The sequence below is a fragment of the Larus michahellis genome, chromosome 2, assembly GCF_964199755.1.
Source record: "Larus michahellis chromosome 2, bLarMic1.1, whole genome shotgun sequence".
NCBI classification, from domain to species: domain Eukaryota; kingdom Metazoa; phylum Chordata; class Aves; order Charadriiformes; family Laridae; genus Larus; species Larus michahellis.
In genome coordinates, this window is record NC_133897.1 from 78,042,637 (window position 1) to 78,069,653 (window position 27,017).

General features: G+C 43.0%; 2 protein-coding genes across 2 annotated transcripts; one reads left to right on the plus strand and one right to left on the minus strand.

Moving 5' to 3' along the window:
- Positions 1 to 3,745: 3,745 nt before the first annotated feature.
- LOC141739221 (tubulin beta-1 chain) lies at positions 3,746 to 6,443 on the plus strand. Its single transcript, XM_074576055.1, has 4 exons — positions 3,746 to 3,893; positions 4,466 to 4,574; positions 4,841 to 4,951; positions 5,166 to 6,443. The coding sequence occupies exons 1-4, from the start codon at positions 3,837 to 3,839 to the stop codon at positions 6,224 to 6,226; spliced, it is 1,338 nt and encodes a 445-aa protein (XP_074432156.1). The 5' UTR covers positions 3,746 to 3,836; the 3' UTR covers positions 6,227 to 6,443.
- On the minus strand, positions 6,386 to 25,297 carry BPHL (biphenyl hydrolase like). Its single transcript, XM_074576054.1, has 7 exons — positions 25,139 to 25,297; positions 21,489 to 21,592; positions 18,741 to 18,907; positions 14,540 to 14,693; positions 12,060 to 12,191; positions 9,326 to 9,449; positions 6,386 to 6,817 (listed from the first exon to the last, which is right to left on the minus strand). The coding sequence occupies exons 1-7, from the start codon at positions 25,234 to 25,236 to the stop codon at positions 6,730 to 6,732; spliced, it is 867 nt and encodes a 288-aa protein (XP_074432155.1). The 5' UTR covers positions 25,237 to 25,297; the 3' UTR covers positions 6,386 to 6,729.
- Between the last annotated feature and the right edge of the window lie 1,720 nt (positions 25,298 to 27,017).

The window sequence follows — 27,017 nt, forward strand, 5'->3', positions numbered from 1 at the left end:
GCTGCAAGGGCACAATCCCAAATCATATCCAACTTGGTGTCCCCCAGGACCCCCAGGTCCCTTTCCATCTGGGTGGCCCCCAACCTGTACTGGTGCCTGGAGCTGTTTTTCCCCAGGTGCATTTCCCCTTGTTGAACTGCATGAAGTTCCTGTCAGCCAAATTCTTCAGCCTGTGAGGTCCCTCTGGATGACCCTCTGGCCTATCAGCTGCTTCTCACAGCCTTGTATCATAAGCAAACTTGCTGAGGGTGCACTCTATTACCATATGAGTCATTAATGAAGATGTTAAATAGTGTTGGTCCCAGGATCAATCGCTGGGGTACACCACCAGTGGCTGGCTTCTGAACTTTGTGTTGCTGGTCTCAAGCCCTTCGGCCTGGCAGTTCAGTCAGTTTTCACTCCATCTCATTGTCATTTATCTAGGCCATACCTCATCAGTTTGCCTATGGGGATGTTCTAGGAGGCAGTTCAAAACCCTCCAAAAAATAAACAATGTTAACTGTTCTTCCCTCATCTACCAAGCCAGTCACTTTGTTGTAGGAGGCTATCAAGTTGGTCAGGCATGATTGCCCCTTCATAAATCCATGGTAACTACTCCCAGTCATCTATTTTGACCTTAATATGTTTGGAAATGGTTTTCAGAAGAATTCATTCCATCATCTTTCTAGGAATTGAGGTGAAGCTTGCTGGCCTGTAGTTCGTTGGATCTCCCTTCTTGACCTTCTTGAGGTTAGCAGTGACACCCTTTTGTTTTTCCAGTCCTTGAGAACCTCCTAGATTGGCTTGGCCTATCAAAGATTATCAAGACTGTCCTCGTAATGATATCTGCCAGCTCCCTTGGCACCCAGAGGTGAATTTCTTCAGGACTCATGGACTTTTGTATGTTCAATTTTTTTAAATGTTCCCTAAACTGATCCTTTTCTCTCAAGAGTAAGTCTTTGTTGCTCCAGACTTCCAAACAAGTCTCAAATGCTTGTGACTCCCAAGGGCAAATCTTAATAGTGAAAAACAAGGTGAAGAAGGCAGCAAATACCTCAGCTTTTTCCATGTCTTTTTGTTGCTGAATATGTCCCCTTCCATATTCAGTAGTGGGTCCATATTTTTCCCTAGATATCCTTTTGCTGCAGATGGACCTGTAGAAGTCCTTCTCGCTGTTTTTCATATCCTTTGCTTTGACTTTCCTAACCCTGGACACTAGGACAGTGACTCTATGTTGCTCCTGGATCACCTGACCCTACTTCCACCTCCTGAATGCTTCCTTTTTACATTTCTGTTTACTCAGGAGCTCCTTGTTCATCCATATGGGCCTTCTGCCACCTTTGGTTAATGTCTTGCTTGTTGGCATGGACCGTTCTTGAGGCTGGAGGAGGTGATCCCTGGAAGTCAACCAGCTCTCCTGGACTCTTCTTCTCTCCAGGACCATCTTCCATAGGATTCTTCCAGACAGATACCTGGAGAGGCTAAAGCTGCTCTCCTGAACACCAGGGAACTGAGATCCTGCAATTTGCCTTGTTCCCTTCTATCAGTATCTTGGACTCCACCATATCTTGGTCACTGCAGCCAGGGCTGCCCTGAGCCTTCACAACCCTGACCACTTCTTTCTTGCTTATAAGTATCAGGTCCAGCAGAGTGTCTCCCTTTTGGACTCTTTGATTGTCTGTGTCAGGAAGTCACCACCAATGCACTCCACAAAACTCTTGGATTGCTTGCACCATGCTGTGTTGTCCCTACAGCAGATATTGTGGAGGTTGAAGTTCCCCTTGAGGACCAGGGGAACGCGAGAATTCTTCCAATTGTCTGAAGGTCTTATCTACTTCTCTTTCTGATCAGGACATATTTAGCAGACATCCACCACAGCATAGCACACATTGGTTTGCCAACTAATCCTGATCCTTTAGATGTCACTAAGCTGACTCATCATCCATCCCCAGGCAGAGCTCTGTCTGTTTCTGCTGCTCTCTCACACAAAGGGCAAGTCCCCTTCCTCACCTTCCCAGCTGGTCCTTCCTAAAGGGCCTGCATCCCTCCATCGCAGCACTCCAGTTGTGTCAACTATCCCACCATGTCTCTGTGATCCCAGGGTGACCATAGCCATGCAACTGCACGCAGATCTCTAACTTGTCATGTTTATTGCCCATGCTGTGCGCAGTAGTGTAGAGGCACTTCAGAGAGGCACACAAGCCTGCTGGTTCCCTGGGAAAAGTGCGAGAGCTTGCCCTGCCATGCTGTCCCCTCGGCACTCCCATACTGTGCTTGAGGTGGACCCCGTCATGTTCCATTGTGCTGAATACGAGGTACATTGTTTCGCATCCTCTTTGCCAACCCGCTCCACTGCTTCCTCATTTGATCGTGGGTTGTCATCTCCCTTCCCTGGTCCTAGTGTAAAGCTGTCCTCGCTGGGTTGGCCAGCTGCATGGCAAAGATACTTTCACTACTGAAAAATATACATCTGTGAATCAATTAATGTTTTATAGTCAAGTTTGATAGTTTATGCACAATCCATTATAGACCCTGCTTACATTTATTTCAGATATTCTCCTTGGCAGCGGTGCAGATACATGTGTGTATCTCAATTGGTTCAAATACATTGTTCTCACTGATATTCTTGAACTGTCCCTCCTGCCTCAGTCATCCGCCATGTACTTAGCTTGGTTTATTTCTATGAGTGAACAAGCAGAGATGCTAGCAAGAGGACAAACCTCTTTTAAGGGTTTTAAACTGAAAGAGGGTAGATTTAGATTAGATATTAGGAAGAAATTTTTCATTATGAGGGTGGTGAGGCACAGGAACAGGTTGCCCAGAGAAGTTGTGGATGCCCCATCCCTGGAAGTGTTCAAGGCCAGGCTGGATGGGGCTTTGAGCAGCCTGGTCTAGTGGGAGGTGGCAGAGGGGTTGGAACTACATGATCTTTAAGGTCCCTTCCAACTCTAACCATTCTATTATTCTATGATTCTATGATCCAAAATCTTCCAAATGGCAGGTATCTGGTGAGACAGAACACAACTTCACTTAGAGTAAAAAAGATATCCCACTCCTGTGGGTGTTCACCACTGGACCACTCCCAGAAAAAGCCGTTCTTTAGTAGCAGTATAAAGTTTCACACCCTCTGCATTCCCGAAATCAGAGCCCCACACGTACAGGTTTGTCAGCACTGTCTAAAGGAGGGTTGTGCTGCTTGAAAGCATCCGTGTTCTCTATCATTGCCACCCAGTCCCCGCTTGTTTCAGGTGCCTGAGCTATGGAAAGATGGTTCTTGTGCTTAAAACATACCAAAATGTGGTTGAGCAGGCCTGAGCTAGAAATGCAGGCTTGAGGGTGCTAATAAAAGACAGCAGTGTGTGCTTTGCTGCTGCAGCACAGCAGAGGTGCAGAAAGTAAGGGGACAAGCTCCAACAGGTGTGCAAAGAGGAGTTAGGGTGGGGGGTTTTTATGATTTGGGTTTTTTATTTTTTTCCCCGCACTTTTGCATCCCAAGACGGGCCGCGCCTCGCCCGACTCCGGCCACTCTCCCGACGGCTGAAGGCGAGGTGCCTCCCGCGCCTCAAGCCAGCCGCGCTCAGCCTATGGAGGGGCCCACAACCGGGTCCGGGACCGGCTCCGGGTCCGGATCCGTGACCGGAGCCGGTCCCGGACCCCCCCGGCGGCGGGAGACAATGCCGCAGCCCCGCCCCGCCGCCGCCCGCCCATTGGCTGCGCGCCGTTCCCGCATCACGTCACCGGCGGGGCGGGGCGGCGGCGCCCGATTTAAGGGGAGTCGCGGGGCGCGGCCGCTGCGGCGGCGAGTGCGGGAGCAGGCGGCGAAGGCGGGATCAGCACCGGGATCGGACACCGGCACCATGCGTGAGATCGTGCACATCCAGGCCGGGCAGTGCGGCAACCAGATCGGCGCCAAGGTACGGGGCCCGGCGCGGCGGGGTAGAGGGAGGGGGCCCTTCCCGTTGCAAAGGCATGGCGGGTCCTGCTGCCGTGCCCGTCCCTGCCCTGCCATCCCGCAGGCAGCCGCGGCAACCTTCCCCCCGCCCCGCCGCTGCCCCGCCGCTGCCTCGCCGCTGTATCGCCCCTCTGCAGCGCCGGCTCCGAGGGAGGGAACGAGCTGTTTCAGTGCCACGGATAAAACCCCCCCCACCACCACGGGCGTTGGAGGTGCTGCCATCTTCTTGTAGAGGGTCTTAAGCCACCGCTAGACAATGGGAGACCACACAACTGACACTCGCGGGCTGTCATCCTTTGGATGCAGGCTATAAAAGAATTAACTCGTGTTTCGGTGCTCCAGCTGCCTGTCTGCCCGCTGCTGCTGCAGCTGCTGTGGTCATGGAAGCCCTTCTGACACTGACTCACCTTCCCCCCCCGGGCAGCTGCTCTGCCATGCCAGGGAGTGGTCGGCACGCACAGATGGTGCTGGTGGGTGTGATTGGCACTGGCCAGCTGTGGTTAATTGTTGCCCTTTTCCAAAAATTTCTTCTAGTTCTGGGAGGTCATCAGTGATGAGCATGGCATCGACCCCACGGGCAGCTACCACGGGGACAGCGACCTGCAGCTGGAGAGGATCAACGTCTACTACAATGAAGCTGCTGGTAAGTGTGTCTGCTTCCTCAGACATCCTTAAATAAATGGGGCAGACATGGCAGTTCATTGTAGCTGGAAAAATCCCTGAACAAGAGATGTCATCTGCCAGTGACTCCTGTAAGAGCTTTGTTCTCAGAATGGCTCTGATGGCATGGCAGGCTTAATGGAGAGAGCGTGCATCTCCAGGGAAATGCAGGGAGGTGGAAGGGAGCACAGCAGGGCTCCTCTGATGCTGCCTGCGGGGCTGTAATGCTGTCGCTGGTTCCTCCCGCAGGTAACAAGTATGTCCCCCGTGCCATCCTGGTGGACCTGGAGCCCGGCACGATGGACTCTGTGCGCTCCGGCCCCTTTGGACAGATCTTCCGGCCCGACAACTTTGTTTTTGGTGAGTGAGTGTGGGGTGGAGGAGTCCTAAAGCCAGAGCTCTGTGCACAGAAAAGGCTCCGAGCGAGTGTGCAAGTGAGCTGGGGGACCCGAATCCCAACAGCACAGTGGGGGTGGAAGTGAGGGGGGAACCCCATGGGGCAGGAGAAGTGGGGTCATCTCTGTTCCTCCCTGGGGCACTAACGTGGCACCCTGCTTCTGGTCCAATCCTCTAGGTCAGAGTGGGGCTGGCAACAACTGGGCTAAGGGCCACTACACGGAAGGTGCGGAGCTGGTGGATTCTGTCCTGGATGTGGTGAGGAAGGAGTCGGAGAGCTGCGACTGCCTCCAGGGCTTCCAGTTGACCCACTCGTTGGGTGGCGGCACGGGCTCTGGGATGGGCACCCTCCTCATCAGCAAGATCCGGGAGGAGTACCCCGACCGCATCATGAACACCTTCAGCGTCATGCCCTCCCCCAAGGTGTCGGACACGGTGGTGGAGCCCTACAATGCCACCCTCTCTGTGCACCAGCTGGTGGAGAACACGGATGAGACCTACTGCATTGACAACGAGGCCCTGTATGACATTTGCTTCCGCACCCTGAAGCTGACCACTCCCACGTACGGGGACCTCAACCACCTGGTGTCGGCCACCATGAGCGGCGTGACCACCTGCCTTCGCTTCCCTGGCCAGCTGAACGCCGACCTGCGCAAGCTGGCGGTCAACATGGTGCCTTTCCCCCGGCTGCACTTCTTCATGCCAGGCTTTGCCCCTCTCACCAGCCGTGGCAGCCAGCAGTACCGAGCCCTGACGGTGCCCGAGCTGACCCAGCAGATGTTCGACTCCAAGAACATGATGGCTGCCTGCGACCCCCGCCACGGTCGCTACCTGACAGTGGCTGCCATCTTCCGGGGCCGCATGTCCATGAAGGAGGTGGACGAGCAGATGCTCAACGTGCAGAACAAGAACAGCAGCTACTTTGTGGAGTGGATCCCCAACAATGTGAAGACGGCCGTCTGCGACATCCCCCCACGTGGCCTCAAGATGTCCGCCACCTTCATTGGCAACAGCACGGCTATTCAGGAGCTCTTCAAGAGGATCTCGGAGCAGTTCACGGCCATGTTCCGGCGCAAGGCCTTCTTGCACTGGTACACTGGCGAGGGCATGGATGAAATGGAGTTCACGGAGGCTGAGAGCAACATGAACGACCTGGTCTCTGAATACCAGCAATACCAGGATGCCACTGCTGATGAGCAGGGGGAATTCGAAGAGGAAGGAGAGGAGGATGAGGCTTAATTCCCCTGGTATCAAAGGAACTTCTGTAAAGCAGGCATGTGTACTGAATGACTTCTCATAGTGGTGGTGAAGCATGTTCTCTAGAAGCTGTGTACCCAATTATCCTCTCAGCACTTGTAACTTTGACAGATTTCTCAATGTAACAGTTCTGAATCCCAGTTATTACAATGTTTTTTGTCCTTTAATGTTAAGAGCACATAAAGGCATGTATTCTAGATCATGTTTTCTGTCTTTCTTAACACCTCTATCGGACACAGAACAGCTATTCAGCCCGCATGTCAGGAAGTAAGTTTAAAGACATGTCAGAAATCTTGCACCACAGTGGTGTGCTCTGATCCACTGAGGCTTACATATTCTCAAAATGTATGCTTCTCATGCAAATATCTTTAATGTTTTTTCTTACAGGACTCAAACCTACCTGTAACTTGAATGAAAATGGAAAGCCAATTAAAATTCCTAAACCAGGCAAGGACAAACACCTCTAACTTGTTTTACAGTTTAAGTCAGTGCAGGAAATCCTCAACTTGTCTGTTGAAGTCCTCTGCAAAACGCAGGTGTAGGTTATGCTTTCCTTCTGGCATCAGAAGCAACCTTAAAAGAGGAGGAAAAAATCAAACACTGAATATGCATTACATTCTGTGAGCATAGGTAACTGAAATTTGTTGTCTCTTTCCTCGCTCTTGATTACGCAAATACAGAACTGAAGTAATTCTTGTTCTAAGTACTGTCCCTGTGTATGTGGTTCAGAATGTGAACCACAGCCACAGTTGAAGCAACAAGCATACTGCTTGCCCCACTTTGGGGAGGGTGTGCTAAGCTTAAAACAAACTCTTGTCTCCTAGGCCCAGTTTCTAGGAACTTTTCTGGTGGTATGCAAAGAAGATAAAGTTCCAAAATTAATGTGAGCGGGATGCATCTTTAAAAGGTATGTGAAATACCTGAGCTCTTTTGCCTCTTTCAGGGAACAGTGGTTGTGCTGGGCAGTGAGCACAGTGAGAGATCACTACAAACACATAGATTCCTTGTCACCACCCAAACTTAATTGTCATTTGAACTTTGTCTAGTCTTTCTGCAAAAAGACAAAATCCAAAAGTAACACCATCCATTAAAGTGAAAAAGGAAGTCAGGATTTCTTCAGTTATAACAAAAACTGAGAAGTAGTATCTATGAAGGTTACATTTTTAGACTCTAATACTGATACGAGCGTGACAAGCCTAAAATGCTACTTTCCATTGCTTTCTGTCTGGGAAAAACTCTATACCTCAGGCATGTACTTTCTTTTCTTTACAAGGGGGTGGGAAATTCTTTAAATTATTTTATCCTACCACTTACTAAACAGTTTCAACATGCCTAAAACCATCTTGACTGCTACTTTGCTGTATTGCCTTCGTGTCACCTAAGCCCCACTACAGCAAGGGGGTCTTGCTTCTTTTAGTGGTGACAAGTGGTGTTTTGTCTTGGGGAAAAAAGCAACAGCGTGTGAACGTACCCAGCTCCTCTAGCACTTCTGTTTGAATTTCATTAAGTATGTTTTATCGAAGACCAAGCAGCACACACATGTGCAAACCTATAGCGCTGTGGATGGTATTCAATACTGCTGTTAAGCCAGTGTAATGCTACCTAACTCTAGCCATACCACGCAAATACAGATTGATGGCACACTCTTTTACCACAAGAGAAACAGGCACTGTATCTGCCCTACAATCAGCAAAAGCTTTTTCTACTGATAAAAATCAAGGCAAGAGAAGTTGATGGCAGAAGCATGTGTTACTGAAAATATGCTTAATTTAAGTTTTTCTGCGTGAAGCAGAAAATTGTGAAAATGGAACCTGTCATCTCCAGTGCAACAAGGGAAGAAGGGGACCATGTACCGAAGTATTAATTTCTGAGAATACCATTAGTCTAATTTTTTTGCTGATAAATACACCTATGGGGGAGCACTTCATGAAGACATGCAAAGAAGCCCTCTACGTTTTACTGGATCACAACTTCTAACTGTGTTTTCTCCTCTGCTTGTCTTTCAAAGAGAAGCTATCTGATCATTGTCTAGTTTTTGTGATGACTTGCCTTAGTCATCATCTGGAGCATTTTAGAGCTCATCTGAGCAGGGCATGTGGGAGTAACTAACTAGCAGACATGGAATGAAACACCTGCATGTGATTGTTAGGAAGGTCTCTTGTTCTCATCTTCCTGTGGCATAATGTATTTCTATGAACAGCGGGGCTGACTTTAAGGCAAACATATCACTCAAACTTTCACAGAGATGACACCAGTGAAACAGTTCCCGACACTCTGCATTCATAAAAATGAGGTTTGTTCTCCTCACTCTTTTCTCCAGTGATAATCATCATGGTCTGTCATTAAGTAGTAACAGAACTCTTCAATTTGTGTGCAAATCCATGAAGAAAATTCAGCTGGTGAAATCCCAGCATTTCATAGGAAGCTGGAGATTTCAAATGAAGCAGATGGTGCCCTGAGATTTTCATGTTTATAAAGTAATATCTCTGAGCATAGTTGTACTTTTTTTTTCTTAAAAACACTGAAGATTCATGGGACAATTGGAAAAACAAAATCTTTGAGGTTGTTATTCACATCAACAAGGCAGAGCAAACATCAGTATCCTGTGCTTCTTCAATAACGGAATCTCTCTCCATTCATAGCATCTAAATTCACTGCTCTACCGAACAGGGCAGAAATAAGGTCTCTCACAACAAAAGGATTGCAGTGGCCACAACAGAGAAACAGAAGAAATTTGCTTATTTTGATAAATGTTAGGGACTGGTTCTGTGTATGAAGTGGAAAGAGGAAAAGGACCTTACTTTGTTTCTCTTGGAGAACATTAGAATGGAGCTTATTAAAATACTATACTACTTATATCACAAGAAAGGTCCAGCTACACTGTTTGCAATGTAACTTGCTAGTGAAGTTTAGAATAGTTCTGTCTGTGGCAGAGAAAACTTGTCCAAATAATTTTTGTTTTGGCTGGCTGCAGTGTGTGTTTGTTATTGTTTGATTTTTGTTTTGTTTTGTTTTTTACTTCGTGACTTTGAACTTCATTTCTTCAACAATGATTTATAAATACTCCATCATATAACTTACTGTGAGCCTTTGATGTGCTTATGAATGTATTCTGCATGAGCCCTTGGAACCAAAGGGTCTTTCTCACCATGAATTATAAATGTGGGACATTTAATATCTGGCAGCAATTCTTGGCAGATACTACCTAGGGAGAAAATAAATGAAGGTCACACTTTGTTTTAAAATAGTATTAAAGACTGAAACTGCTTCTGTTAAGGACTGCGAATTCCACTGGGTTCTAGCTATTGCTTCTCCTTGTGGATAGCATGCAATTAATCTGCAGAACTATGTAATCAGAACTATAATTAACATTTCTTTCTCCAAAATGTTACTTCCCTAAAATTTGCTTCATTAATGGATACTAGCACAAATGGATAGAGCGAATGAAGTACTTCTGTCCCCACATTTCCCCCGGGCTCTCTTTGACTACTCAAAGCAAATCCACGCAACTCTCTGGCTTTGTTCTTGTCAGCCTGAGCCTTATTGTCCTTCATGTTTAGGCTACATTTTGTTACATCAGTTGTCAGTTAAAAGATTTGCTACTTTTATCAACAAGTTTACTTAGGTCGTATCCAAGCCTGTTCCACCTTCTGGACTCTTTGCTGGGTGCAATGAGTAACACTTTCATACAAATTACACTAAAACTATTCAAAGGTTATTCTCCCTGCCCATTCATCTTATAGAACTTCAAGAATAATTTTATGCATGCTAGTCTTTAATCTCACTAGAAATAATTTTAATGCTTTTCCTTAAAGACTCTTCTATTTTCCCCCCTTTCTTTTTTCCTTGTCCCTTAGTAACCCAGTTTCCATACTCTTTGCCCAACTTACTTGCCATGCTCTCACAGGAGAACCTGGGGGCAAAACATACTTGATGTGTTTTATGTTCCATTTCTCTTGGAGCAAACTTTGCCTTATTTGTAGTTGTCTCCTTGCAGCTACTAACAGCTGTACAGTTAATGCTCATATACGCACACTTTCCCTAGCTCTGGAGTCGTATCCTGTTTCACAAAGTTTTTCCAATTGTTTGGTTATTTATATAGACTAGGTTTGCAGTTCTACCAGTTAAATATTTTCACTTAGAACATTTTACCCATAGTTCTCAAACACCTTCATAAATGACTGTTTTCAGAACAAGTAAATTTAGGTTATTTACCTAAGGGTATAGTTGGCAGTCAAACTATTATTTCCAGTCCTAAAACTGTTTCATACTATAACCACTAGATTATATTACTCCAAAAAACACAGAACAGCAAGAAGACTCTTGAATTTTCCAGCGTTATATGACTTATTCCATTTCAGAAAGTGTTGGCACCTTCTGAAAGTTCATTTCTTATGGCATTTCACACTAAAAGCTGTCCCATTTAGGGCAAATAATCTATTTCTTAAAAAGAGCTTGAGTTGAGTTTTTGACTAACAAAGGCTTTGCCATCCTCCCTTTACCTCTGATGTGGTTTATTAACGCCTTTTCTAGTATTTGCCATATCTGCAACTTTTGTGGAGGGTGTCTTAACTTTAATTCCAAGGAGTCCTGCTTGTAGTCTAAGTTGCCCCCCCCCCCAAGTTACGCCTGGAAAAAACCTGCAGGCTGATGGTTGCTTATCTTTTTTTAGGAAATGTTAGCCTTCTCCCAAAATCTGACCCAGTTACAGCACCTAAGTATTTCAGCTCCTTGTTACATGTCTCCAGGTGGCTTCTTTTTCACAGTGACCCCAACTCATTGTGTTTGAGGCTTGTGCAGGCAGTGAAAGGATATCACAGCCAGAGTTTCACCAGCCTGGGCCTTGGACTTATGAACAAACTAGTTTTAAGGAGGTGCATTTCAGAAAGGGTAAAATAAAATCAGATCACAATTTGTTACATCACTCTACTGGGAGAAGTTCTAGTACCATGTTGCTGATCCTGTGCAAAACTTTATGGAAAAAAATATCAAATGAAGGAATGTTTTCCTTGTAGTACCTGCTGCCTTTTAATGTATGTCACCTCCTGTCTTTCATTATGAGTGCTACAGGAAAATGTGTATATCCTTGTTTTATGTACTATGTATTTCTGCGTTAGGCAAATCAAAAGCTATTTTCCTCTAAATTAAAACAGAACTGCAGGTATCCTTGGCTGCAAAAGTCTACTACATAGAGTAATTGCAGAAATCTTCAGAGATAAACATTTAATAATTATATTGTCTAATTTAACTACTCTTTCTGGATTTTTAAAAACCTAAGCTGTGTCAATAGTGTTTCTTAAATGTGTTTTGTCAATTCTGAGTTCTCAAAATCTGAACTTCCTTCTTTTTTAACTCATTATATGTTACTAGTTTTGAAATGGTGCTTCAGCTCTTGTTTGCAGAAACTGGAAAGAACGTGCCTCACTTTTGGGATATCTAAACCGTGTCACCAAGAGGTAATCCTTCAAAACTGAGAGGAGAGGAGAAAAAGGCTTGAGCAGAATCCCTCCTGTTCAGTCTGCACAAAAGCAATGATTTAATAGTGTAGTTTTGTGGCAGAACAAGAGGAGAGACTCATCAGCTAACGCTTCCCGTAAATGTGTTTTCCTGCTGTATTCTGCCGGTTGTGTGAACCATCTACAAAGTAATTGCTTTGTTCATGAGTGTGAGTCAGACCCAGTTTTTAATGCCATATGCAGAGTCCTTCCTTTACTGGCTGCTAGGAGAACCGTTAGATTTGAGTTGTTTGGTTTTTTTTTTATCCAGAACTGTCTGCTACTATAATTGCTTCAGTTTAACACTGTAAAAGCCTTACCATCTGATTTTTCAGCAAAGCGAGATATTCCATCTACCCAAGCTTCACAGGTTTTTGCAAAGTATTTATGTCCATACAGCTCTTCTAGTGGTTTCTTGACCTTTTCACTCCACTTTGAAACATCTCGGATGCCTACATAAAATAACATTGAAATACGTTAAGTCCTTTCCGGCAACAAGATATAACCCAGTACTGTCAACACCTAATATCAGTGAGTTTTCAAACCAGACTGCAGATGTGTATTTCAAACTTGAAACCACACTGAATGGTTTTAAATCATTCATAGTACGTAAAGGGTATAAAAAAAGGTAGTTTTACAATCTCTGCTGGGGTCTTCCTGAGTTGCAGAAGACCATCTTGTTATTGTGGTCACCAAGAACAGCAGAAAATAATAATCAAAGGACCCAGTCCTAAAACTTCTGATATTTCTTTTTGGAGGGCTCGCAGAAGAGAAACTCAGGGAGGTACATTGTGTATAAAAAGAGGACTGTTTTGTAACAGCGTGCCAGAGCTGGCAATTCTTTTTTATATCCTTCAGCCTTTTGCTTTGGCGCATGGATGGAAGTCCTTCCATGGCTCCTACCAGTGTTCAGAGGAAGGAAGCTCTTACTAAGGCATTCCAGCAGGCTGACATCATGGTACATTTGCCATAATCTTACAGAAAAACAAGCAACTCTACTTGCAAGAGCCCTGTGACTCATGGCAGGCTGGCTAAATCTGTACAAATAATCTGACATTCTAGTTATTTGTTTATCAGATTTACCTATTTTTTTCCCTCCTAAAATTTTCACAAACCAGACATCCACAAGGATGACTTCACTAAACTATATTGCAGCTGCCCAGCTTTGTATCGATAAAGCCCAAAACAAGGTTGGCATAGCATAGAACCTGAAAGAGACCTGAGAAGTACAGAATCATCAAACAGCAATATATGCCCCTAGCAAAGCTTTTAATTGGTTTCGAATGGGAATTAAGGGAAGAAAGGAGTGAGGTGTTAATTAACAAACAGAACCTGCTCAGCCAAATGAGCAAGGTAGCAGTGACTGAAAGTGCTTTATAACAGCATCTAATTGTAAATGAGTTTGCTCACCCCAGGCTAGCTGTTCCTGAACAGCTGTTTGCCTTATAGAATCTACTGTTTTATCCTTGTGGCTGGCCTTAATTTAAAAAAAGTGGGGGGGAGGGGAAGCCAATGCTGAAAGGACATAGATACCAAATAAACACCCTTCTCTTGCACCAGCTCCTTCACTGCAGCTGAGATGCACTTGGTGGGCCAGTTGTAGAAAGCTTGCGCGGCTACTTTCTTAGCTCCATCACCCAGACAGAGATGTTGAAAGCACTAATCCACGAAGAGGCCAAAGGTCAGCACTGCTGTGGGTGCTACGTGTAAAGTACGACTTCTTTTTTTAAAAAAAAATTTTTTTTTTTTACATTTTAGCCTGTTGGCTGATACTAGTTCACATGCATTTCATAATTACATAATAAAAATTTCATCCATGTAAAAGCACGTAAAGAATAAAGCAGCGCTTTTACAGAGCTAAAAAGCATTTTGCTTACTGAACTAAAAATATACTACTGCTACCAATAAAAGTGCTTTAGTGTAGGTGAGTACACATGTGAGGTAAGTACACATGTGCAATACAGGCACTTGTAATTTAGCTGAAGGGAGACAGATTTCACAGGTGGTATAAATCAAAATCCAATCACTTAAACGAAGCCATACTGGGTTACATTTGCTGAGAGCCTCTTTTAATTTCAAAAGGAAATAAGGTCTCTTGATGAGTTCACCAGCAGTTTTTGCTATTTTCCTTTAAAGTGACAAATGGCCAGATCCTATTTCATGTGAGTGGAATAAGGATCACAAATCCCACGTTTCTTTACTTTGCAAAGGTTTTGTAACCACAGTAGTTAACTTTAAAGGAATGCAAATAAGAAAGGCATCCTGGGACACTTACTTGAATGATTCATTTGCTTATTTAATACAAATGGTAAGTTATGAGCTTGTTTTCTTACTGTCTATATATTATATAGGCCCTAGAGGCAAAATTTGTTACATTTTGTTACACAGGCCAGTGATTTTTCTGTGGACCTTGTCTAAAGTTGTGCAAGATGTGATAAAGGAAATCAAGTCTGGGATCAGTAGTAGTATTTGCATTTTATTTTTTAGGAACTTGTTAGAGCAACAAAAATTTTACTTTCTGAAAACTACTGTGAAGCTATTATAACTTATGCTTTTCAGCAGCTGCTGGTAAGGACTTATAAAAAATGACATATTACCCTTGGAGTAGTTGTTAGGGAGCTTGTCACTATGGCTTTCATCTGTTCTTATACTTAGCAACTTGGTGAATTCTGTGTCCTGTTCCTTTAGGTTTGTTGCGTTGTCAACTCTGTCTCCACTTAGCTGTTATGTGACTAAGATCCTTAGGTCAAGAAGAAATGAAAATAATTCTTTTAGGATATGCTATTCAGTTTGTACATACCGTTATAAATTCTCACATCCTCTTGAGTAACGCTGGCATTTGCTCCCCAGACAACCAACTTGTGGATAAGAGTTGGATACTTTGCGGCTGCAATGAGTGCTGTAATTCCACCGTCGCTCCACCCCAGCAAAGAGAACTTCTTAAATTTCAGTGCCTTGATTTGTACAAGAAAGTTATATGCCAATCATCAGCTGGTTTTACAAGCAAATGTCAAATATTTCTTGCAAACTAACAGTACAGATATAGACACAAAATCATATAGTTGACCTATAATTAGATTTCATAATTAGAAAATATAATTTTCCTGCTATACATAAAAATATTTAAGTTCAAATATTTAGAAAATAAGAAATTATACCTGCTTTTCCAATTTTCTACAACTAGTTAAAGAAACGGACAGTAGCCATACCAGATTTCAAGTCCTCTTGAAATTAAGAAATGTTTATTTAAAATGGAGAATAAAGACCTTTTCAGAGAGCCTGATGGTATCGAGAATCTGTGGATTCTCTTGGTATAAAGTTGGCAAAGACTATCACAGTGTGAGATGGTAGGTAGTCCAAGACCAAGATGAACTTAAGAAAAAGAAAAGTTTAAGACTTGAGAAATGGAACACAGTGATCCAATTTACTGATGCTAGCTCATCTAAAAAAAAATATATCTGCTCTGTAACAACCAAAAAATGCTTAAAGTATTTGCTACAGGATTGTATCAAACTTTAGTGCCTAATTCACATTTTCTGAAGCTTTTAAGTGTACATTTTAAATGTTACTTTATGGTGAATTGCAATTCAGAACACGCTAATAATGAAATTCCTCCTCCTTGAAAAGGAAGGCTCAGGGCAAAAAATATGACAACCAAGACCTTAATTCATTCCGACTTGTACAATGCTTTACACTAGAATTTGAAGCTCTTGTTTCCTCATATACCACAATCTGTGGTAGGAGGTACTGGCAGGGACAGGGGAGGTGATTTTCTGTGTGATGTTCAGTGGGCAAAGGGTGGGGAAGTTAATGCCACTCAGGAGCAAATGCACCTGAAGGTTGTATAGGAATGATACTAAATGGCTAAGCAGCTTTTGCAGTTTTACATACAGAAACCTCAGTTTGTGAACTCCCTCAAACATAAAGCTTTCAAAGGGCCTGTCTTTGTTTGTTTTTGCAGAAATTACAGCCTTTTACATGTGATTAAGGAAGATGATGTACTTTTGGAAGAAAAAGAGCAAGTTAGTTGAATGGATTGTTTTGGTGCTTGGTGTTCTGTTGTTGGAAGTTCAGGCTTGCTGCCTTCTGTCCAAAGAAAGCAAAAATGCAGGCAGTGAGAGAAACAACTACAGAGAGAGAAAAAGCAGTTTCTGGAAGCTTACTCCTCCTTGTAAACTTAACGTTCAAGAGAGGCATAACTTTATCAGTCAACTCGATACCTAGCAAACTTCTATTGCTAGCAGGATTTTCTGGTTTTGGCTTCTTCCTTGGTATTAGGCTCACTGTAGTGTTGCTCAATGTTAGATTTCACCCAGCTAAGCCTGAAAAGAAAATAAGGTAGGGGAAAGAAAGAGACAGGTAAGGTAAGAGCTGACAGCAAAAGAAGAGAACCTCGAATTTTAGCAGCTGATCGCAAGTTGGCTCTGGCCTGCTGAAAAAGCATTTATCTGTGACCAGCTTTCAGTATCACACTGCTGAAGAGTTACTGGTGTTTTGGCGAGTTCTGGGAGCTGGCAGCAGTGCTTGTAAAGTTTAAGTTTTTGCTGTTGCTGCTGCTGTTCTCCTATCTCCAATAGCACATTACAGATCCCAAAGTCAGCTGATGGGTGGAATAGCTGATTAAAATTTTTGTTCTTCATGCCAGGTTATTTGCCAATGCTTCAACTGAGATTTATTTGCCTCCAGTATTTCTCTTGTTTACTAGCCATTATCTTGATGCATTCTTTGGGTTGTGTCAGGATGCCTTTGCAGCAGGAAGAATTTAATTTATTCTTTGCAGCTTTCCAAAAACCAGTGTGGTGTAACAGATGTATTGGATATAACATGCATGTGTTCTTGCTTTAATCTTGAACTACTTACACTACAGGCCTCCCCCTAATATTGGCAATAACCTGAGAGCTGGTTGCACCTCCTCAATTCTGTGGTGATTTTGTGTTGGCTCTTCCCTGTAGTGAACAAAATCTCTTTTGAAATCACCTTCTCCATCCAGGCATTGAAACGCAATCAAATGACCGTGTATGCTGCGATGGAAGGAACTTAAGATAGTGAGTTGCAATACAATGGTACTCTGTACCATATGCTTTCATTGGATCACAGGGAGTATATCACAAGTAAGGGTTGCAGTTGACCTACAAAAACTTGGAGAAGGCCAAGCCTATCCTTTCACTAGGACAGCAGCTCTGAAGAGTAAGAACCTCTTAAATATCAACCCTAATTACTTCCATGGTTGTCTTAACACTATTGGCCTTTGCTGTTGTTAGACATTGGGATGGAGTGCAGCAAAGTGGACTTATTTGCATTATACTCCTTTTATTTCAAGCAAACTCCTTCACAGAACACGTACGGTGAAACAGAGCAGTGTCATCTGCATCAAGGTGCTAAACACTCTGCAGAATTTCAGCTTTTGTTACTTCACAGAAACCTTGCAGCACTCACAGCTCCAGCAGAGACACCAGAATCTGAAGGAGCGTAGAATAAAGGTTCTGAAGGTTCACCTATACGGATGGGGTTTATGGCCAAATGTAGGCCAGATAGTGTATTTAAAAAAAAAAATAAAATACATCATTATAAAGCCCTCTGCAGGAATTCTTGTTCCAGAACAAAACAACAAAAAAAAATTGTTTTATTCTGCAAATTCCAGTTGCTATGATTCCTTGGAATTTGTGTTATCCTTTACATTATGCTAAAATAGAAGCAGGTTACCCACGCTTGGGAAGAATAATAAACAAGAATTTGTTCTTATATGCTTATATCAATAAACATCTTCAAAAAAACAGGATGCTATGTGTCATTTGTTTTGGCAGCTTCAGAGATTGGTAGGCTGCTGTTCTGTTTGACTGGAAGCTACATGGTTATATTCTCTTTGGGGACAGGTCTGTTTTCTATTCTGCATTTATTACTATTTGAACAGAGACGGGAAAGGGGGTTACAACCATTTCGACTGAAAGTTTGTCACCTATCCATGGCAGCATCTTTATTTTCTTCATTAGCATAGCAGAAGAAATTGGCGATTTACAGTGCAGAGAGATTGCTCTTATGGCTAGAGGGCGAAACTGTGTCTTAATCCTGATTCTGCTGTCAGATTTATTTTGTTTTGCTATGCAGAATGCTCCAGGAAGGCTGCAGTTCCAGTTTCAGATGGGTTTCTGCAAGGTTACTGCTTATTACAGAAATACAGTTGGATTGACTGTCTAAATCTTGTCTCATATTTTTGGAATTTTAATGCTCTGCCAACTTTCTTAACATGGCCAAAGAGACTGTATAGCTTACTGTAACAAAGCCAAAATATTTGTTGAAACTAAACCAGAAAAATAGTGTTAGCGCTTATAGGATGGAATAAAAGAGGAACACAGATTTGAAATAAAAAATTCTGCAAGATGGAGAAGTAATAACGACTTTAGGTCATATTCTTTATAATCACAACAGCTGTATTAGTTATTGAGATCTGGTATGATCACAGGAACTCTTCTATTTCCCACAAAAATTATTTCAGTGATATGCTGTAAAATGCAAAGTGTCGAGTTAATTTTTAGAATAAAATGTTTCTTGAAATGGACTGCTCAAGGCAAAATGCCAAGATTCTATTAACTAGAAAATTTTCTAAGAACCGTTCACTACTGTCATCCGTTCACTACTGTCATCCCTTCAGTTAAACCGCTTAGCATAGACTTTGGTGTTTATACACACTTCACCTAAACTTATATGGTTCTCGGCTGCAAACCTCTTAGGGCAGGGTCTTGGAATAAAAAAATATTGCTTTATAATGAATTCCCATTGCTGAGACTCTATGTATATCACAGAAGAGATGGAAGAAGAGAATATTTTCCAGAATAGTGTGCATCTGCCCAGTTTTAAGCCTTCATTTGTATGCTCTTTTGCCTAACTTGCTGTCTGCTGGAAACAACCTGCTTAACACTACTCTTCCTCCTTCTCAAAATTTAAGGTAAACAGCTTTTAAATATATATATACGTAAAACAGTAAAATCTCAGAATAGGTTTACCTGCATAAGATCCACAGCATCTTTTGCATCCCTCTCAAAGAAATCTGGAGGAAAGTCTCGAGATGGAGGAATGGACTGTCCATATCCCCGAGGATCCCAAGCAACAATTGTGAAAAGTTTCTTATTCATAGACTTGAGCTGTGGTCCAAAATCAGTTTGACCACACCCTGAAACATCATTTTTCAATTATAGTAACCACCATGATACATACATAGTATACATACTCTAAATGGAAACCTGAGGAAACTTGTGTTTTAATTCTAAAAAGAGACTATCCATCAGCTGAAGTACACTTTATTTCTAACTGTAACTAACCATTGCAACTCTCAGACAGGAAGTACCACAATAAAAATCTTTAGAACTATCTGCAATATGCTCAGGAAAAAAACCCAAACATTTCTGCTAGCTTATGTGAGCTTATCAAAAACTCTGCTTTACACAGATGCTTTAATACAGAATCTTAAGCTGAGTTACCTGGGTACCGATTTATCTTTAACAGATTTAAAGCACTAGCATGGTCATTGCTGTTTATCTGGGCAGCACAGATGAAACTGAAAGGGGGGGAATACACTGACTTTAGCTGCAAATTTGTAACTGAAAAGCACTGTGTGAGACAGTTGTCCTTATTCGATAAAACACTTCTACGAGAATATTGGTGCTTAAAGCTGAGCTTGCCTGAGGAAACAGTGGTGACATGAAAGCATAAAACTGTTACTTTTGATTTTTCTAATATGTATGTTACCAAAATAAGCCAAATACATCAATTTTTCTGATGCAGAACAGTTTCTTTTATTGATGCCTCAGACCTTCAAAGGATTAAAGAAATGAAGTACTCCAGCCTATTGCACTAAGCTGTCTATGAACACCAGCATGAAGGTAAGACTGCAATTTATTTCTTATTTGCAGTACGGTCATGTGGTAACAGTATCACAAGCTACTTGATTAAAGCCTGTTCAGATCTAATGTATTCAAACGATATAAATCAAATATCAAATTGGCTATCCATCATTATATTAAAAAGGCCATATAAGGGCATTTAAGATTTTTTTTTTTTTCTGTTTACTTGGAGAAATATGTCCTCAGATAACTCCTCCTATACCATCAACTGGTCTAAATGATAAAAGAGGCTATATATAGCATGCCATGATGAGCTGCCTACAGCCTGGCACGATTTTGTCTCTCTTGCAATACTAGTTAATAGCTAGAGTCAGAAGAAAACTATCAGGTTGTTTGAAAAATACCAATGCAACTTGATTAATATTAATCACATATTCTTACATAGGCTTTGTATGAATCTCTGCACTACCGTGCATACACTTGTTGTATTTTTTATAACTTAAAAAAAAAATAATCCACAAGGATGAAGGCACACCTGAATGCTGCGTTTTTTCAGTGCTTTTCCAGTTAGAAAGAGAAACATCACTTTTGTTTTAATGTACTTTACAAATAGTCTAGGGAGTAATTAATTCTATTGAGCTAAAAAGCACTTATCTGAATGCCTCGACACACTTATTAGTCTGTTAATACTGTAAGTAGTATACAATAATATCGAAAACTTAGTATCAGTACAAAGGGAAGAAGTAAGTGACAGTCAGAATGTAAAGCTCACCCTCACATTTTGCCCAAAACCATTAAACAATACACTTAATAATGCTAAAGATACTAAGCCTAACTATTTCTGTTTGTCATAATGATAACTGAAAAATAGCAATGTAAACTTAATAATAATACTACTACTCACAACTGAAGAAATACATTATTTCTATTTAAAGAGTTAGCATTGGCAACAGGATTACTAGTTTAAAAAGCTGTTTAAAATGAATAGGTTAAAACATGAGACTACCAAAGCACCCCTAGCATTAACTTTTTTGCACTCTCCCCTTGAGAATTCTTTGAAAGAAAGAACCACTTCATGAAGTCTTGGAAATGTTGCTGCCAAGAACAAATGTTTCCTGTTCTTCAGTTCTTGACATTCTATTCATCTTGCAATTCAGTTAGGCGTGAGCCCAACTCTGAGTGCAGTAACAGTCCTACTGACAGCCTGCCATGAACTGCTAGTAAGTCTGATGATTGGTTCTTCAGAACTGCAAGAACCCAGAAAAAAAAGGCCTGTGTTAATTTTAAAAGGTTGTTATCAAAAGCAGTGGTCTCAATGGACAGATACCACTTAGCTAGCAGAACCTGTTGTCCATATCAAAAAACCCACTGAGAATCTTAATGATGTTGCCCTGAATAACCAAAACATGAAAATACATTTCTAAGCAAAAAGGAAGTCTCAACTGTGCCTTCTTCACTATGATAATAAACTGCAAGTGCTGCATTATGTCTATTAACTCAATTGGAATGCACCCAGTTTCTAAAAAGGAATGCATAACTCAGTCTGTGTAACAAATATAGCTGACCTGATTCCCTCCTGCCCCCCCTGTTATTTTGTACCTTGTGTAGCTATTTGCCACCTGTGCTGGACACCCCCTTTGCACAGTTAAATCCAAAAGTGTGAGTGACTGTTACACAAATCAAGACGTTGTATAAAAGATGCCTGGTGAGATAAATGACATATGTAAAAACTGCCAACTGACTGCAATAACTCTGCCTTTTCCTATCTGTTGTACGTGTGGCAATTTTTTTAACGACAATGCTCCATAATCAGGTGCTGAACTTATTACAAAATAGTTTTATGCAGTTTAGCTTGAGGCCGGATGGTGAAAGAGGTGGTCGCTCTACAAAGATAAGACAAAATCTCCAGACCTAGCATTCCGGGAAGCAGAAGAACCGCATGGTTTCCTTCTCCTGTCTGCTGATAATGCAGGTGGACTCCATTCACTTGGATTTTGGCAGATGTTATTGAAGTACTAGGGATGGGAGAAAGGGAGAGAAAAAGGGAAATACTCAGACAGTTAATTGTCATTATTACATGGTCGTTCAAGGAATAGAGAATAATTACTTTTTCTAGATATTTACGACACTACAGTGAGATTTAAATGGGCAACTTGCCTTTCATGGGTGCACAGAAGACTAAAAAAACTTTTCAGGAGCAGAGAAGTATTCAGTTGTGACCACTATATAACATTTGTACTTAGGTTTCACAAATGTAGTTAAATGACTTAAGTTAAGGGGGGGTGGGGGGGGAAGTCTTGGCTGTGCAATGAGGGGAATATAAAAGCAGCTTCACATAGCTACAGAAATGTTTTGAGAGAAATATATTAGAGAGGAGAAACCTCATTCTGTCACAGCATAACTTTTGAAATGGCTGGTGTTCACCTTGTTATTGCTAAAGCGAGCCTCTCCATCTGCCAAAGAAACCACAATCTACCGTTATGGTTCCTCATGAACCAGGTGGTCTACAACGAAAACCACCTTGCACTGAGATGAGGGTGGAGAAGAAGAATGTGATAACAATATATCTGTCGGCGTAATCTCAGTAGGAGATAATGTTTAATTGGAAAACACCACCTGACCAAAAAGCCCACCCACCAAAGAAGTTCCACAGAAACTGACCACATAGGCCACTTCTCAGCCCGGACCCCTAAATCCCTACGATAACCTTCAGCACAAAGCAAGACAAATTGTGTAAATGCAAACAGGTACGCTGAGACACCATGCCTAGACACAAACACCTAGTGAGAACGCAAAAGTAGCGTACATTGAAGGTATCTTCTTAACAGTATAAACCATTGCGTCTGGTCTCCCAAGCAAGTTTGTGCCCTAATGGTTGCAAGACATTTTTTCAACAACCTAACTCACTTTACTTAAAGGTAGTAATACGATATGAATTTTGCCATTAGATTATCTAATGGTTAACTCTTATTCCCCACACTTCTCAATTTACCTAGGTAAATATTCTTGCCCCATGAATTCAACCGATATGAATTTCACACGCATACTTACAGAAATGTTGTTTTCCAGTCTTATGGGTAACAATAATCTCTATTCCATAATACATACTGTGCAACTCATTAAAAAATAAATTTTAACATACGAAGTCTGAACTAATTACAGCATGTAAGCATAGTCCCACCCGTATACAGTTTAAGATGATGGGTAAAAAATCCCACAAACTGAAACCCTTCTCGTAAGTCAAATGGAAATGAACAATAGCTTGTGAACTCAGGTTCCCAGTACGTATGTGGCAGCTGAACCACAGAAGCTGTTCAAACACAAAGCCATTTGCATTTTACATAAAATCTTAGTCTACATAATGCAACTAAAAATGCCCCATGCTGACATATAAGCTGTGGTTTTGCAGAATAGGATCAGCTTTTTCTACCTGTGTAGATCCAGTTTTAAAACTGGACTACAAATGCAGATCTGTGGCAAGAATACAACTCAAAGGAGCTCATTGTGCCGTTATAACTTCAGTGAGTTTTGCTGAATTGTTATGTAAACATGATTCAAGTCATTAGTTTGACTGTAATGTTAAACCTCCTTTAAGTCTATATATCACGCCTGATGTGGCTATATACTTCACAACTTGAATTCTGAATGTAGCATTCAGATGGCCTTCTTATTCCTTTTCGAATATCTGAGTTTTGCTTTTTTCTGTTTATAAAAGAAAACGTTTTGTTATTTTTTTTCTTGATATACCATCTTTTGGGTTGTCACGCATTTCAACAGGTTGTTTTATCCTAGTTCTCACCACAGCAAATGAGCAACTTTTTCTTATTATTTTTTATAGAAATACGTGATTTTTTTTTTTTGCTTCTGATGAGTAATTGCCAAAAACATTTACAGTTCTGAACAAAACTGAAATAATCACCACTCTGCTACCTTTTTTTAAAAAAAAAAAGTTACCAGCATGTAGTTTAGACAAGAGACATATATTTTGCTTTCCTGATCCAGATGCTAGATTTTTTTAAACAGTTCTACATTTTTTAGGATTAATTATTAACATCAGGGACTTGAGAATTTTGGAGTTTGTGATGTTTTTCTTTCATTTGATCGTGACTCAGTGCAAAGTCCAATGAAATTCAGGAGTTTCACATACAGAGCATTTTCAATACTTTCTGGACTAAGAACAAATGAGTTGTTGTTTTACATGCTGAGACACTGTACTGGAACTGGCTACACCTAAAACAGATTTGGTCTTTCCCACAACAGACTTCTATTAAGTCTGAAGTGACTTCAGTCAGCATGAAGGCTAAACTTTTGTAAAGCTTTCTTCAAGACTGCATTTTCCACTGGTTGGCATAATCAGAAGCTGTGTTAAAATAAAACAAAAAAACCCCACTATCTTGTAACTGAATTAGCAGCATTAGGGTTTATAAGCTGTTTGAGAAGCATTGAGGGTGGCAGAGCACTGGAACAGGCTGCCCAGAGAGGTTGTGGAGTCTCCTTCTCTGCAGATATTCAAAACCGGCCTGGACGCGTTCCGGTCCAGCCTGCTCTAGGTGACCCTGCTTTGGCAGGGGTGTTGGGCTAGATGATCTCCAGAGGTCCCTTCCAACCCCACCATTCTGTGATTCTGTGACTGCGTACATACTGCCTACGTTTACCAAGACAGCACAGATGAAGAGTAGGCAGGTCTTGTACTGTGCCTTGTTGGAGGCCACACTTCACCTCATACTCTTAATCTGGGAACTCCTTTTCTGTGCCAGCTGTGCTACAATACAACTGAGTCTTTATCTGTGCAGAAGGGAAAAAAATGTGGTATCATGTCAGTTTTCCTTAATACGATTTGCAGAATAAGCAGTATTATATATATATTACATATATGTATGAGGAGTAATGGTTTTAAACTGAAAGAAAGTAGATTTAGATTAGATATTAGGAAGAAATTCTTTATCCTGAGGGTGGTGAGGCAGTGGAACAGGTTGCCCGGGGAAGCTGTGGATGCCCCATGCCTGGAGGTTTTCAAGGCCAGGCTGGATGGGGCTTTGAGCAGCCTGGTCTAGTGGGTGGTGTCCCTGCCCATGGCAGGGGGGTTGGAACTAGATGATCTTTAAGGTCCTTTTCAACTCTAAGCATTCTATGATTTTCTCGGTGACCTCCAGGAAACGCCTGATGGGCAGGCGGCCGAGGAGCAGGGTGGTCAGCAGCACCTCCTGCCTGGCAGGGGGAAAATGGACACACACATCCCCCCCCGCAGAGGGGAGGGTGACAGGCACGAAGGGGAAGGGACTGCCTAGCCCCTCGCTTGCAGAGGCGAAGCAGCTACGGGAAGAGCTCTTCCCTCTCCCGCCTAACCGCGGAAGCAGGCACCTCAGGCTGCCACCAGCGTCGCCATCTTATTACACCCCCCGCCCCCCCCCCCCCCCAAATCTAGCGTACACCCACTCTGCTAAAACACCTTGTTCACTCCACACACACCGGTGACACCCACCCGGGCCTGTCAACTATCCCCCGGGGCGGAGAGGGAAGGGACGAGGGAGCAAGAGGAAGGGGGCGGCTGTAGTTTTTACCCGTAGGAGGCGGCCGGTCCCCGCGGGGTGAGCGGCGCGGCCCGGGCGGGCGGCTGCAGCAGCGCCCGGAGGGCCCGGCCTGCTCTCCGCCCAGCCATTTTGCCCGCTCTGCCGGGGAGGAGAGGAGAGAGGAGGGGAGGCGGGGCGGCCGCCCCGCCTCCCCTCCTCTCTCCTCTCCTCCCCGGCACAGCGGGTAGCCGCCTTGCCCTGTCAGCAGCCCGAGGACCGGGGGGCCGCTGGGCCACCCTCATGGCGCTGGAGCCCGCTCCCCTGCAAGGCCCAGGCGCGTCTCTGGGGACGGCAGCTCCCTTAAGGCGATGCCTTCAGCACGCCGACCCCCGGCCCTGGGCGGGAATCTTTAACTCTGCCTCACCCGATTTATTTATTTTTTTTTTTTCTTTTTTTTTGGCGGGGGGGGGAAAGGACGCATCTCCTGGGCTAGGGATTTGGCCTGACAAGTGCCCATACTACTCGGGGCCAGCCATCTGTGGAGCGGCCTGACTGCCTTTGTTCACCGCAGCCCTTGGGCTCGCTTTCCTTCTCACGTGTTCCTCATAAAGCACCCAAGGAGACCGACTTTCTTGGTGCTTCCCCCCCCGCCCCCCCAGCTGCTTTCCCCACTGTTACCAAAGACGGGCCTCTGCTTTGTTTCTAAAATAGTTGTTTCTTACTAACCTTCTTAACTGGGTGAGAAAATAGCTAATTACTGACTTTCTTACCGTGTAGAAATAATTAGTCTCTGAGCTGATGTTATAGACAGTGATAAAGAGGAGACAACCAGAAGTAGTTAATCGCTTCAAGGTTCTTCTATACGTCAAGTATGTAGTCCTATACCAATTAGGATGGAGTTATGGCTGCTTCAAAGAACATCCTTATTATCTTCAAGAAGTTGGCAAACTTACAGCAAACTTTTACCGTCCTGAGATGACTCAATACCTTAAAAGGATAACGTGAGGAAGGGTCTCCTTACCCAAGTGACCACCGAGACCCTCATGCTTGCGCAGAAGTGTTTTGCCAACACAGCAAAATTTGATATGCATGTGCAAAAAGACTGTTCGGTCATCCTAATGAATATGTAAGCCTAGGTGGAGTTATGTATTAGGTAGGTGGCATTATGAGAATATTTTGTGTATAAATAATGAGTAAATATCCCCAGTAAGGTGTGCTAGATTAGTGGGTTTTCCACCCAACGTTGAGTAAAGCAATATCTCCTCTCTAAACTACTTTTGGTTTTGAGGGTTTTTATTTCAGGTAACACTGCTATCTGCTTTCCAGGTGTGGAGGGGAATGACCAGCCCGAGCCACAGCCGGCCCAGGGCAATAGTGGAGAGGGCTGTGAAGGTGGCGAGGAAAAGCAGCAGAAAGCTGTACAGCTGGTAACCAGGCTTGAAACAGACCCAGGGAAGAAGGTCTCCTGCCTTATGCCTTACATATGCATGAGAGGGATTTCCTCAGGGCAGGTCAGTGTTACATATTCACTCCAGCGCTGTGGGAGCTCAGAGCTTCTGCCCTAAGCATGGGTAGCTCTCAGCCTTCCCACTCCATTGCTGTTCGTTTGCACGGGACCAACGAGTCTTAGAGGTGAATGACAGTCATAACAAATCCCAGCGCATAAAGAGATTAACTCAACTGTGTGAGCATACTGGTTCCGTTTATCCCCTGAGCAGATCAAACCATTTAAGATTAAGGTCTTTAGTATGGCTAATTACAAGAAATCCATCATCAGGACAAGCTGCCTTCACTCTTGCCCGATGACATCTACAAGCCCCTACAGTTTCCTTGGCTCTTAGGCCACTTTCAGAGGTTCATCTTTGTTGTGAATGTCACAGTCTGCACTTATTTCTGATGGAAAATGACTGGAGGTGGCAGCTGACTGTTC

Coding starts and splice junctions, on each gene's coding strand:
- LOC141739221 (XM_074576055.1), top strand. CDS start 3,837: ATGCGTGAGATCGTGCACATCCAGGCCGGGCAGTGCGGCAACCAGATC. Junction 3,894..4,465: donor GCAACCAGATCGGCGCCAAG/GTACGGGGCCCG, acceptor AATTTCTTCTAG/TTCTGGGAGGTCATCAGTGA. Junction 4,575..4,840: donor CTACTACAATGAAGCTGCTG/GTAAGTGTGTCT, acceptor TTCCTCCCGCAG/GTAACAAGTATGTCCCCCGT.
- BPHL (XM_074576054.1), bottom strand. CDS start 25,236: ATGGCTGGGCGGAGAGCAGGCCGGGCCCTCCGGGCGCTGCTGCAGCCG. Junction 21,593..25,138: donor GGACCGGCCGCCTCCTACGG/GTAAAAACTACA, acceptor TCCCATCCCTAG/TACTTCAATAACATCTGCCA. Junction 9,450..12,059: donor CTTTGCTGAAAAATCAGATG/GTAAGGCTTTTA, acceptor TTTTCTCCCTAG/GTAGTATCTGCCAAGAATTG.